General features: G+C 39.5%; 1 protein-coding gene across 1 annotated transcript; it reads right to left on the reverse strand.

Moving 5' to 3' along the window:
- Window positions 1–3251: 3251 nt before the first annotated feature.
- Window positions 3252–8451, reverse strand: LOC310632388 (hemojuvelin-like; the record flags this gene model as incomplete). The annotated part of the gene is made up of 4 exons (XM_083349589.1): window positions 3252–3863; window positions 6132–6616; window positions 8028–8194; window positions 8432–8451. 4 exons carry the CDS (start codon window positions 8449–8451, stop codon window positions 3252–3254), a joined length of 1284 nt encoding a protein of 427 aa, XP_083205715.1.
- Between the last annotated feature and the right edge of the window lie 6157 nt (window positions 8452–14608).

The following is a 14608-nucleotide window of genomic DNA, read 5'->3' on the forward strand; positions in this document are numbered from 1 at the left end:
TATTCAGAAATTATTGCTACATCAATAGGTCTGAAAACATGTTTTAAGCCCAAGAAATAGGGAAAATATTAGGAAGAGACCCAGTCTGACTCCTCTCTAACTCCCTGGGATATAAGGAAAATGGTAAGGAAAATGATGACAGGCTTGCAAGAATCTATTATGATAAAGTATAGTTGTAGTCTTCTTCTGGGGTCTGTTCCCTGATCTGGTCAACCCTGAATGGTTGATATCTATACAGAGCAACACAGTCACACTACCACCCACCACGCTTGTGAGTTCATCGAACCCTGGCACTCCACAATTCCATCAACAAATACATTGACCTACAACCAGCCTATGAACCCCCTTCAGAATCCATATCAAGCACACAGCCAACCAAAGACAGCACCAACCCTCAACCCACCCATGCAAGTTCCCCCTTCCACCAGCAGTTCATCTCCCAATGACCCTGACCTGATGTAACTTCCCCATCACAAGACCCATCACAAGACTCACTGATGACTCACACCTGACCCATCACAAGACCCATCATAGACCCTCACTTGACACACCCACACATAAAGCCTTTATAAACAGAACAATGACATCCCCTAACTCTGCTGTACCTAGCCTTGTAACGAAATGTTGAGAAACCAACCCACAAGTTCAGAGATCAAACCTTCACCCTCACCTATACAGAGAATAGGAAGCCACAGTCTTGACAGAATAATGGAAAACCAGTGGGTTCCAGGCTGGCCAAAGTGTGAAACAAGGCTATGTACTGACTCCTTATTCATTCAGACTATATGCTGAACCTATATTGAGAGAAGTTAAATTGGAAGAAGATGAACATGTTTTTAAAATGGAAGAAAAACATCAATAATCTTCATTATCGATGATACTACTCTGATGGTTGACAATGCAAATTAATTGAAAGCTCTAGTAATGAAAATCAAGGATCACTGTAAAAAAAATAGAGGCTAAGATTAAATATAAAAAGAACATAAAAATAACAGATACAGCAACCAGCTTTAAAAGTGACAGTGAAGTTATTTAAATGGCTGCCTTTTAAGATTGACTGTCAACAGTATATATCCAAATGTAGACTAGCACTTGGTAGGAGAGCAAGAAAAGTCTTGGAAATGATACTCAGATGCTGTAATGTGTATATACCTACAAAGATGAGAATCGTGCAAGGAATGGTTTTCCCTATGACATTCTATGGAACGGAAAGTTGGACTTTAAAGAAGCCAGATGGAGAAAGTATTCACATTTTTGAACGATGATGTTGGGAAGACACCTGCCAGTATCATAGAAAGACAAGAAAATGAACAATGGATCACAGAACAAACCAACCCAGATTTGTCACTCAAGGTACAAATACCTAACCAACACTAGGAGGAAATGCTTTCCATTTTTGCCCTGGTGAAATAGTTTAGCATTGGACATTCCAGTAGTAGGTTGAACTACAGCTCTTTTTAATTAGCTAAGATAGCACCTTTAGAATTATATGCGCCAGATAATTATGAATATTCTCCTTATAGTTGTATGAATGAAGATTAGTGACCAAGAGCCTTCAAAAATGGGTGGCATACAAATGAAAAACATATATTAATATTATATTGTAGCATGGATTAATTTATTTATTATAAACCGCTGATAGTTACATGAGTGCAGCAGTATGAAAATCAAATAATATCCCAATACTGCAAGTTTCTGCCAGTTCAATAAGAGGGTAACTCTATTAAATTTCTGCTGGAAAACAATCATTTTCTGATTACCAGTACTAAGCCCTAGGAAGCCCTAATGAATTCTGTGCAATGGATGTATAGTTTCCCCATTATAGAAAAGAATAACTGCTAAGCAATATAACTAGAAACATGTTTAAGTTTATTAAACTGTTTTCATATTTATACCTTTGAATCATTTTTCCAATTGCATTATGTTACTTTGGGTCATCACACATCTGTATAAACATCTCACCAACATTCTGAGGACTGATTTGGAATAAACATTCTGCATATTTAAGGCACATTTTTCCAGATATCCAACCCATATAAAATTATATGGAAGCTCATGGGATATGAAGAATAAAACATATAACTTAATTGCATTTACAAATTATCATCTTTAAAATACATTCTTGATTTATATTCTTCAGATAAGGGCACCAGAACACTGAAATGGAAACCAGTACAAATCTTATATACATTGCTTTTACTTTAGCTTCTGTGTGTATGTGCATGTGTGAATTCTAGTGCAAAGGAGTTGTGACATTGTAAAAACCTGCACTGCCACTGCAAACCCCATTTCAATCCACATCCAATACTCTTAAAGTGCTATCTTATCGCTGACTTTAATAATGGAACCAACCTAATTCAAAAATATATTGGGAACTGCTGTTCAAAACTCACTCCATAGAATCTACATACTGAGCTGTCAATGAGAAGAAAACAAGTGTAGTTTTTCTGGAAAAAGAAAAAAAGTATTGGGTAAAAGAGAAAATGTATTCTTCTATAAATGCTCAGGCATTTATAGCGATTGCATCTGAGTAGCCACTACATTTTTTGAGGAGTACCCATTTTTCTTTCTATTATAAACAAATCATTATAGACACTCAGAGCAAAGTTGTTTTCTAGAAACACTGAGTTTGCAAACTAAACCTTAATGAAAGAGGCAATGTAGTTTCAGTGTTATTTCTATAGATAGCTGTGAATTTCCAGTTTTCAGAAGAAATTAAACAAACCAGAATGCTGAGAAGAAAAAAAATGGCTTATTACATTCAGTGTACTGTCCAGATATTTTAAGGTGCCAAAGAACATTTACCATTAGTTTTCATCTCAGGTTTCCATTAAATCTTTAAAAAAAACCTTAAAACAACTGAATGCCCAAATTAATGCCAAAGCATATCCTTTGTCTGATTATCATTAGTATTTAAGAGTCTTAACTAAGGGTGTTGTCAAATTCTGGGAAAGAGTTCCAGTTCATAACTGTCACTATGTGGGAAATATAGTGCAAGGTCCTTTTAATTAATTGCACTAAGAAGCATTAGGAATACAAATCCCAATCATCACAGGATAGAGAAATATTCCTAACTTCCTGGAATGTTTCAGGTCTTAAAAATGAGATTTCCACATAAAAACCTGGAAGGGACACCTAACTCTAGTTTTAAAACAGGCTGGGGTAGCTCACCTATCAGCACTTAGAAGGCCATTTGGGGAAATAAACCATATTTGCTGATCCCCTGGACTTTCTAGTCACCACTAAAATGTTCACATATACAGTTGTAGTACTGTGAGTAAAAGAAGGAAGGATGAACTGCAAGGATGAGAAGTCCTATCACTCTGAAAAATGTGGATTTTCTTGGAATCTGGATGGAGTGCTCTGGCATCTTCCAATGCCTTCTGTGCTGCTTGAGTAAAGTTAACATCTCCTGAAGTCATCACATCAAAGATACATGACTGGAAGTAGATGTCTTCAACTGGTAGCTTCTCCTTACATAGCAGATGAGCTTTCTTTCTGGTCAGGTTGCCTTTTGGATGACAGCAGTTATGTATAGAGATGCGCTGGCTGAGAAAGCACCCTGACATACACAGCTGGAGATCCTGTTCATCTGTGAAGGAGAATGCTATCTCCTTAGCTGTCCGGATGGAGAAGGACAGGTGCTTCCCTACCTGGCGCACAGCAATGGTGGTACTAATGTATGTTGCTTGGATTGTTATGTACTGCCCAGGTATATGTTCATGAATGGTTAAGCTATTTCCTCCAGGCTTCTCACCACCATTCACTGAACCATCTGCAAATGCTACTGGCAGGTTGTCCATTTCTGCCTGGTAGACTTTCTCTTCAATGCACTCTTTCATGTTTTTAAATATAATGGTAAGCTGTAAAGGAATAATAGCTTTAAAATACATGGGATAGTTCAAATAACTAACTTCTCTAAGAGCCATTCAATGACCGATTCATATATTACCATCAAAAGAGAACACACATCACGTTCTTATGTAACTGAAGAAAAGGGGGTAACACAAACACACATCACCTCTTATCAGGAGACCTGTTAAACTTAACTGCCACCCTGTATCCAAAGCCACAACCTTGTCTGGAATCACAGTGCTGGATTCTATACTACAGAAGAGAGACAAATTAAGGGTCTCCAACAACAGCAGCATTCTCCCCCAAATAAAAAAGGGTCCAGTTTGCCTATGACCGAACATGCAGTAATTCAGAACTGGAAGGAGAAAAAAAGCAGAAAGCATACTTCTTGTGGGATTTCTGGAAAAACAAAGGACCATAAGAAGGTAAACTGCTTCTGCCATTATGGGTTGATACTAAGCTGCTTCCAGGCATGTTTCTTCACCAACTGTAGTAAAGTACATTGGCTCTTCAGAGCAAGTTGGTTCACATATCAGGGAGCATTGTTTGATCTGGGGAATCTCCAAGCTTTCAACCAGAGATGGGATTGTCCCATTCATTCATTCTTTTTAACTAAAGGTGACTGAACTATCTTAGGAACAATGACAAATTCTCTGATCCAGTCAGACCACTGGAAGCTCCAATAATGTTAGATCCTTGCAAATGCTGGGAATTGCATCAGAAATCCTACATCAGTGATAGGAGCAGATATTGGAGCTAGTATGCCAGCAATACTTGCAGGACCGTCTGCTACCGGGGACGACTTCCCATCGCCCAGTGCGCTCACACAGAGAGGGCCTCCTCAGGGTGCTGTCGGCCAGACAATGTCGGCTGGCGACCCCCAGGGGGAGGGCCTTCTCTGTGGGAGCACAGCCCTTTGGAACCAGCTTCCCCTTGAGCTTCGAATGGCCCCGGACCTCCGGTCCTTTCGCCACGACCTCAAAACTTTTCTCTTCCATCAGGCTGACCTGGATTGATGATGGGTTTTTAAATATGTTTTAATTCTTAATTGTAGTTAATTTATTTTGGGGCTGTTATTTAATTTGTTTTTAATTTTTGTATTGTTGTTTTTTATTGTTGTAAGCCGCCCTGAGTCCTTTGGGAGATAGGGTGGCATATAAGTCCCAAAAATAAATAAATAAATAAATAAATATTCCCATCAGTTATAAACCCATTACATAGGTTGGAGAGGGCAAAGAATGTTTTCCAATCTATTACGAAGACACCTATGAGAAAAGGCTCAAACAAGTTCTTGAATTATCAGAGGAATCCAAGGAAAACTTTGATAAGATATTGGCTTGGATCAGATACAGGTAGTCCTTGATTTACTACCACAACTGAGCTCAAAACCTCTGTTGTTAAGCAAGACAGTTAAGTGAATTTTGCCCCATTTTACAACCTGTCTTGCCACAGTAAAATGAATTACTACAGTTTTTAAGTTACTAACAGGGTTGAGGGTGAAGGTTTGTTCTCCAAGCTTGTGGCTTGGTTTCTGAACATTTCATTACCCATTGTTCACAAGACTCATCACAAGATTCTCACTGATGTCTCACACAAGACCCTCACTTGACACACCTATACACGAAGCCCTTATTAACAGAAGAACACTGACACTGACATCCCCTAAGCTCTGCTGAAGATATTACCTAGCCTGGTAACAAAACATTCAGAAACCAACCCCCAAGCTCGGAGAACAAACCTTCACCCTCATCCTACACCTGAGCTACAGATATTCACCACTATTGCAAACTAACAAGGTTGTTAAATGAATCTGGCTTCCCTATTGATGTTGCTTGTTAGAAGGTCACAAAAGTTTATCATACGACTTCAGAACACTACAACTGTCATGAGCCAGTTGCCAAGTCTCTGAATTTTGATCATGTGATCACGGGGATGCTGCAATGGTTGTAAGTGTGAAAAATGGTCATAAGTTACTTTTTTCAGTTCCGTTGTAATTTTGAACAGTCACAAAATGAACTGTTATAAGTCAGGGATTATCTGTATTACATTAAACCATAATGTAGTTTGTTTGATTTTGACACCATGTTATATAATCCAATTCTACAATTTCCCTTTGACCATTCTCCAAAACTAAAAAACAAAAAAATCAAATCACACCAGCAAAATCAGATATTTTGCCAGCACTTCCTCAAGCTGTTGGGAATTCTCAAATGGGATGCTGGGGAATACATTCGCTCTGTGGGTTGCCCAACCCCAATATGAAAGAGTAATCCTACCTTGCCAATTCCATTTGATCCTTTAATGATAGGATAAATAGTGGCTTGCACAAACAAATAATTGTTGTCCAGAAGTGGCCAGGAGCCTTCAACTTGGCAAGTGTAGAACTCATCAATGAAGGTCCGGATATGAGGATCCCCAAAGACAGCACAATACTTATATGTGGGGGTGCGGTTATGTTTGTGGATAAAAATCTTCTCATAGTCACAGGTGTCTATGGATGGGAAATCATGTTTGGTTGGAGGTCGTGGCACTGCTGTTGGCTCTTCCTTGGAACAGTTGTTCTGAATTATGAGGTCTTCAATGACATAAACAGCTGTGTGGTATGCCAAGTCCCCACGACAAGTGCGGGCTGTCTTCCGAGTGCAGCTGGAGTAAGCACTCAAAGCATTACAGTAGGCAGTGTTCCTTTTAAAATTATGCATGCTTGCTGTGGCAGCTATAAATTCAGAATTACAGCGTGAAATCTTGCATTGGGATTCAACTGTACCAATGGGAAATCAAAGAAAGTATTAGATATAAGACTGAAGGTTCATTTTTCAACATCCTTTGCAAAACTGCAAAAATCTCCTCCATAATACTTGACTCGTCACCTAGCAATTTCATAAGCAAAACCTGGTCATCTGGCTCCAAAGTCTCCAAATCTTTTAAAATATCTGCTGGAACTGAGCCGCCCTGAGTCTTCGGAGAAGGGCGGGATATAAATGGAATTAAAATTAAATAAATAAATAAATAATAAAGATTAGATAACCTGAGTTCTGAATAGAACAGAAATGCCTACTGCATAAATTCCTCAAGTCAGAAAGAAGTAATTCACTCTATCTCCACTCTTCATTGTGGTCTATTTTTCTGGAACCGCAGGGGCTTTTCTGTGCTTCCCCACATCCATCTCTGGATAACTCTGCTGGAGATCTCAGGAGATTTTTTTTCCCACTTTCTTTAGCAAGAAAGCTATTGGAGAACATCCCAGTTGGCAGGAGGGAACCAAATGCCAAATTAGCATGGACATAAACACAAGAGGTCAAGGTCTGATGCTTCACACACACACACACACACACAAACACACACCCATGCCTTTGAGTCTAGTTTTTCCCAGGCAAAATTGCTAGTGTGCAAAGTTGTCTGTAAAATCGGTATAGTACAATAAAGTACCTAGTTTGAACTCTACATATGTGGATCTGATTGTTCATGTCTGACAAAAGCATTTCTACATATGAGAGGCTTTCTCTAAGTTGGTTCACTTCAGATGTAATGACTCCAACTCCCATAAATCTCCAGTCACTACAGCCAAACTGACTGGGGAGTTATAGGTACTGCCATCCAATTAAGAAGATCTCCCCACAGGAACAGGAATATAATGGACCGTAAATGTATCAACATAGCCCTCTTCTGAATAATGGTGTTTATAGCATTTTTATAACAAATATCCAGATGATCAGAAATGGAAACAGGCTCCTATAGAAAACAGGGCAAGGCACTCACAGACATAAGTGTTTCAAACAAAACCAAAAACAAGATTTATTCTTGAAGTGCCCAGAATTTCCTTTGACTATTACAGCAGAGAATTGGTGGCACAATCTCTCAATATTTTGAGACAAAAATGCATGAAAACTGTAGCTTCAAACTGTATCCTACCCCCCCAACACCACCTGCAAAAAACAAAGAAAAAAAATCCAGCCCTGCTCATTTTTCATGGGTGTTCTGCTTGATTCAAATAAAGGTTATTCAGGGACAGAGACAATAGAGTCTCAATAGGACCATCAATGAGAACAAATGTCAAGCTAATATGGTTTTTGCTGAGTGAAGTTTTTGGGGAGAGAGTTTAATTCAGCAGTATGGAAAGACCCTAATTTAGAACTCACCTCCCAAAATAACTTAGACAGCAAATCTCTTACCATATTTATATAATAGGAGGAGGGCCAGCAGTTTAATGAAGAAGCTTAGATTTGTTGAGTAAAGCAGATTCACGCCGCAGGCTGATAGCCTTGTTCTGAACCATTCAGTCATTTTGGAAGTTGATCGTTCAAGTGTCTCTTCACCTGGTTTTCTTTCCACTGGTTTGCTGTAAATAAACATAGACTGAAATAAATCTTGGTGTTCTCCAGCTTTATGCCACAGAATCTGGCCTCCTGGAACATTGTTGTCCTCTACTTTTTTAAAAAACAAAATTTAGCTCTTATTTTGAATTCTGTTAGGGAGAAAGAAATTGAAACAATGAAATTATTCTTTTTGGGTATTCCTATCATCATAGTGCATATCAGCATAGAGACCATCATACTTCTATGAAGGTAATTCTTACCTGAAATAATTGGAAAGCATAGTTACCTAAGGTTTCCTCTTCAGACCAGTGACTATCCCTGCTTCACAGTCTTGTGAACTAGTTCATGAGATTCTTCTCATACTCTTAGCAGCCCTCTCTGGTGACTTGAAATGTGCTCCAATATAAAAAGTCCTTTGCGACAAGATATTCCTTTTGAGGGCTTCACTTTTCAGCCAAGATGGAAGATTCTTGGCTTAAACAATACAAGGTAGAGGAAGATATGTTCTTCCCCTTTTATCCACCTCCAACATCAATCAAAGCAGAATGCGAAAGATGATTAATTTCAGGCTGGCAAACCACCATCAAACTGTGAGCAATCATTCATGCAACAATATCTTTGTCCACCATTTTGGTGGGCCAGCTAGGTATATTTTGACTTACTCTCTGAGGAACTTTCATTGCTTTCTTGTTCAAGAGCACTACAGCAATCAAGAAGGACCTTCTTTCACTTTCCAGTAAAAAATTTCCTCCATTCCTACTGTCCAGGGCTGATTTTACAAGAGTGACAATCACAAATTGTGCTACTGTGCTACTTTCACTAAAGTCAATAAACTATGGCAGAGACTTTGCCCCTGTTTCCAAACTTGGTTTGGAAGGTTAATGATCAACCAGTTGATACAATATCTGTATACAATATCCCTATAACAAGATGACAGAACCAAAAATATTTAAGGTTTCACAATAGGTAGCAAGTTTCAGAGAAAGATACCTGATTCGCTGTTGAATCACTGAATCACTCCCATAAGATGCCCAAGAGCTGGCTTGTGTATCTCAGTTTGCAGTATCAATTCAAACAGGAACAACAATTCATTCCTGATCAGTTCAGTTCATTCCTAATCAGTTCAGTTAATGATCTAAGGGCTGAATTCTCATAGCATGCTAAGTTTATTTGTGGATTACCTAAGACTTGTGAGTTAGTTGTAAAAATCCCTTCCATTTGGTTAGCTTACCTTTCAATATATTGCATAAACTCTGATACCAAAATGGGTTAACTCAGTGATCAACTTCAGCAAGGTTACTGAACTAACCCTCTTTCTGAGTTTACACAGTATATTGAATGATAAGATAATCAAATAGGATGGGTTTGCACAACAGAGATTTGTAGTTGTATGGAGGAAAAAAGTATAGAATGGATAGTGCTATGTACGCTGTTCTAAGTTTCTGAAAGAAAGGCAGTCTAGAAATATAACAATCATTTTACCCACCTTTTCTCTTAAAGAGAAAATCCTCAAGTCCTACAAGTACTTTTAAGACTCACAATGTGCAGATGTAATTGAAGAGAGAGAGCATAATCCACAGCTCCTGAGTCACCTTTTTGATGGTTCTCAGATCTTGTTCCTCATTACTGTGATTCCTAACAGCTTGGTTTTCTGTTATCTTGAAGAAGGAAACATGTGAGAACTATTAATGCAAATTCTAAAATAGGGATAACACAGTTTAAAGGAAAACAGCACCAATTCCATCCCAAATCCTGCCTTATCCAGACATATGACAAGGTCATTCCTACCTTGTGGCTCTCCGTCCTTCCAATGTTCCATGTGGCCATTGGCTACCAAATGGTTGTCAAACCTGAGATACATAAATCAGACCATTATTGCTTATTAAACAAAGGAACATGTTAGCACAATATGAGCTCAGCTTTTTAGGGGTGTCCATATGGAGCAGGAACGCTGTTACCTTCCCACCGTAGTGGTCCGTGCGCCTTTGGCGTCTAGTCATGCCAGCCACATGACCACGGAGACGTCCTCGGACAAGCGCTGGCTCTTCGGCTTTGAAACGGAGATGAGCACCGGCCCCTAGAGTCGGAAACGACTAGCACGCATGTGCGGGGGAACCTTTACCTTTTTTTATATGGAGCAGGTAGAAGACTGGTTCACATGAAGGCAAAGTCTGCAGAATAAATCACACAATTAGCTACAGTCACACCATAAGCTATGTTGTTTTCTAAACCACAATGGCTCCATTCATATGCAGCATGCTGAACTGAAATCAAACCAAACCAAATCAAACAGAATAACATAGTTGGAAGGGACCTTGAATCAGTGGCGTAGCGTGGGTTGTCAGCACCCGGGGCAAGGCAAGTAATTTGCGCCCCCTAACCGCTGCACTGTCCCTCCCCCAGATAGTCCCTCGCTCTGTCTCCGCACCGCACACCTGGCACCCCCCCTCCATAGTGGGCGGCGACCCGGCGGCTCGGATCGGATTCGCACAGCCAGCACTGCAGTGAGAGAGAGTGAGTGAGCCAGGCAGGGGCAGAGAGCTGGAAGTGCGAGCGCGCCCCCCCAGATGTTGCGCCCGGTGCAACCACCCCCCCTGCACCCCCCACGCTACGCCACTGCCTTGAATATCTTCTAGTCCAAACCCATGATCAGACAGGAGACCCTATAACATTCTGGACAAATGGCTGCCCAATCTCCTTTTGAAAACCTCCAGTGATGGAGCACATACAACTTCTGAAGACAAGCCATTCTGCTACTTATTGTTCTCACTGTTAGGACATTTCTCCTTAATTCTAGGTTGCAACCAAAGTATAACTTAGGGCATGGGTTTCCAAATGGATTTTGATAAAGTAGCCTGGATTCAGATGTTGCCTAAGCCACATTGTGGTATATTTGTAAATCAAACACATCTGAAGGATGCTCACACTAAGCTACACTCCCATTAATTTCATTTTTTAAAATAAGACCTCCAGGATAGATGCAGAACTCAGAAGCATTCCATGAAATAAAGATTATGCTTCAAGATAATAACTTTATAAAAAGTTTCCCATTTGTTTTAATTAAAAAAAACTATTAAAAATAGACTAAAATTAGATATGGAGTCTGCATGTACGTGGGTATTGTGGACCCAGATAGTACATCCTCTGCCAGCACTCCAGGGGTATAATTGAGGAATTCTTTTTGTCCTGTCAAATAATAATAATAATAATAATAATAATAATAATAATAATAATAATAATAATAAGAAGAAGAAGAAGAAGAAGAAGAAGAAGAAGAAGAAGAAGAAGAAGAAGAAGAAGAAGAAGAAGAAGAAGAAGAAGAAGAAGAAGTAGTTGTTGGAAGGGACCTTGGAGGTCATCTAGTCCAACCCCCTGCTAAGGCAGGAAACCCTATACCATTTCAGACAAATGGCTGGCCAGTCTCTTCTTAAAAACTTCCAGTGTTGGAGCATTCACCACTTCTGGAGGCAGGTTGTTCCACTGGTTAGTTGTTCTAACTGTCAGGAAGTTTCTCCTTAGTTCTAGGTTGCTTCTCTCCTTGACTAGTTTCCATCCATTGCTTTTTGTCCTGCTTTCAGGTGCTTTGGAGAATAGCTTGGCTCCCTCTTCTTTGTGGCGGCCCCTGAGATATTGGAACACTGCTATCATGTCACCCCTCACCCTTCTCTTCATTAAACTACACATACCCAATTCCAGCAACCGTTCCCTATATGTTTTAGCCTCCAGTCCCCCAATCATCTTTGTTGCTCTTCTCTGTACTCTTTCTAGAGTCTCAACATCTTTTTTACATCGTGGTGACCAAAACTGGATGCAGTATTCCAGGTGTGGCCTTACCAAGGCATTGTAAAGTGGTATTACTACTTCATGTGATCTTGATTCTATTCCTCTGTTAATGCAGCCTAGCACTGTGTTGGCTTTTTTGGCAGCTGCAGCACACTGCTGGCTCATATTTTAGTGATTGTCCACTAGGACTCCGAGATCCCTCTCACAGTTACTACTCTTGAGCAAGGTACCACCTATACTATACCTGTGCATTTGATTTTTCCTGCCTAAATGCAGATCCTTACTTTTTTCACAATTGAATTTCATTTTGTTAGATAGTGCCCAGTGTTCGAGTCTGTCCAGATCCTCCTGTATCTTAAGCCTATCTTCTGGAGTATTGGCTATTCCTGCCAGCTTGGTGTCATCTGCAAATTTGATGAGTTCCCCATCTATGCCCTCATCCAAATCGTTGATGAAGATGTTGAAGAGCACTGGGCCCAGAACAGAGCCCTGGGGCACCCCACTACACACTTCCTTCCACGTAGATGCAGTTCCATTGAGGACCACACGCTGAGTACGGCCTGTCAGCCAGCTACAAATCCATCTGGTGGTGATGCTATCTAACCCACATTTTTCTATCTTATCAAGTAGTAGGTTGTGATCTACTTTATCAAATGCCTTACTGAAATCCAAGTAAATTAAATCTACAGCATTCCTCTGGTCCACTAGTTTTGTCACTTGGTCAAAGAATGCAATAAGATTTGTCTGGCATGATCTGTTTTTGACAAACCCATGTTGGCTTTTAGTGATAACTTTTTTCGCATCAAGGTGTTTGCTGATTTGTTGTTTGATTATCTTTTCCAGAATCTTCCCAGGTATTGAGGTCAGGCTGATAGGTCTGTAGTTTCCTGGATCTGTTTTTTTCCCTTTTTTGAAGATGGGAACTACTCTCTTCCAGTCCTCTGGTAGTTCCCCAGTGCTCCAGGATCTTTGAAAAATATAGTTCAGTGTTTCTGAGATCACGTCTGCCAGTTCCTTCAGAACCTTGGGGTGCAAACCATCTGGTCCTGGTGATTTGAACTCGTCTAGGCTGGACAGGTGCTCACTTACCATTTTCTTGACTATCTTAACTTGCCTTTCTATTCTGTTTTTTATGGCACTGGTTTGGGTAGGTTGGACTGTTTTTTCCCTTTGTGTAAAGACAGATGCAAAAAACGAGTTAAATAGTTCTGCTTTCTCCCTGTTGCTTGTCAACTTCTTGCCACTTTCCCCCACTAATGGACCAATCATTTCCTTAACTTTTTTCTTGTTTCTTATATGTTGAAAGAAACTTTTTTTTGTTATTTTTGACTTTGGTCGCAAGCCTTAGTTCATTTTGAGCCTTAGCTTCCCTCACTTCATCTTTGCAGGCACAGGCTGTTTGCTGATATTCTGCCTTAGTTATGTGCCCCTCTTTCCACTTCCTATACTTGTCCCTTTTATCTTTCAGTTTGTCAGAGTTCTTTATGCAGCCATGCTGGTTTCCTTTGAAAGCTGTTATTTTTCTTCTTTGTTGGTATTGTGCTAGACTGGGCCTTTATTATCTCACTTTTCAAAATTTCCCAAGCTTCTTGAATTGTTTTCCCCTTTAGGATTCTCATCCATGGAATTCTTCCCAAGGTCTCTCTAAGTGAATGAAACTCAAAAAAACAAGTAGCTTAACACCTAAGAAAATGCTGGCTTACTTCCCTTTTAATTCTCCTTATATCACAAGCCATTTTAAATCCCTCCCAAAATGACATATTTTCAAGCAACTGAAGCACGCTCTCCTAAAGGGTGATACAGGTAGTCCTTGACCTACAACCATTCATTTAGTGAACTTTAGAAGCTACCACAACACTTTAAAAAGTGACATGACCGTTTTTCACACTTACAACTGTTGTAGCATCCTCATGGCCAGATGATCAATATTTCGACGCTTGGCAACTGGCGTGGATTTATGATGGTTGCAGTGTCCTGGGGATCTTGTGATCACTTCTGGCAAGCTAAATCAATGGGGAAGCCATATTGCTAACTTAACAACTGCAGTAATTCACTCAACCACTGAGGCAAAAAGGTTGTAAAATGAGGCAAAAATTCACTTAACAACTATCTTGGTTAGTTGAGGACTACTTGTACCTGATGAGACTTAGAGAATAACAGAGAACATAGACAATATTTCCCATTAGTAATACTAAGAGTTTTCAATGATATATGTGTACCACAGTGGTTCTTTTGATATTTTGCTTCTATAAGCACAAAAAGAAGTTTAAGTCCCCTCTTTACAACAGCTTCAATGAAATAAAGTGTGGAATGTATATGAAATGAAAAATGAAGTCTCCCAGAACTATTACTTTTAAAAGAACTCTAAAAACCAAAGAATCAAACTGTATTTATGTCTCTCTTAAATACCAAAACAATAAATTTAACACATTACCAGAATTCCCTATGAGCTCCATGATTAATGCAATTTGCTTTTAGTGAGAGAGAAAAAGCTTGCATTTTGCTTATGTCTGTATTCCTCTTGCTCTAAAGTTTTACAAATAGTGTAATGTTAACAAAACTTCCTCTGTCCTTTGGCAACTTTGATTTGATATGAAAGCTTTTTCATTATCATAAGTTTCTCAAACTTTTTTCAGAGATTTTATTTTAGCATA

The sequence above is a fragment of the Vipera ursinii genome (genome assembly GCF_947247035.1).
Source record: "Vipera ursinii genome assembly, chromosome: 1".
In the NCBI taxonomy this organism is placed as follows: Eukaryota; Metazoa; Chordata; class Lepidosauria; order Squamata; family Viperidae; genus Vipera; species Vipera ursinii.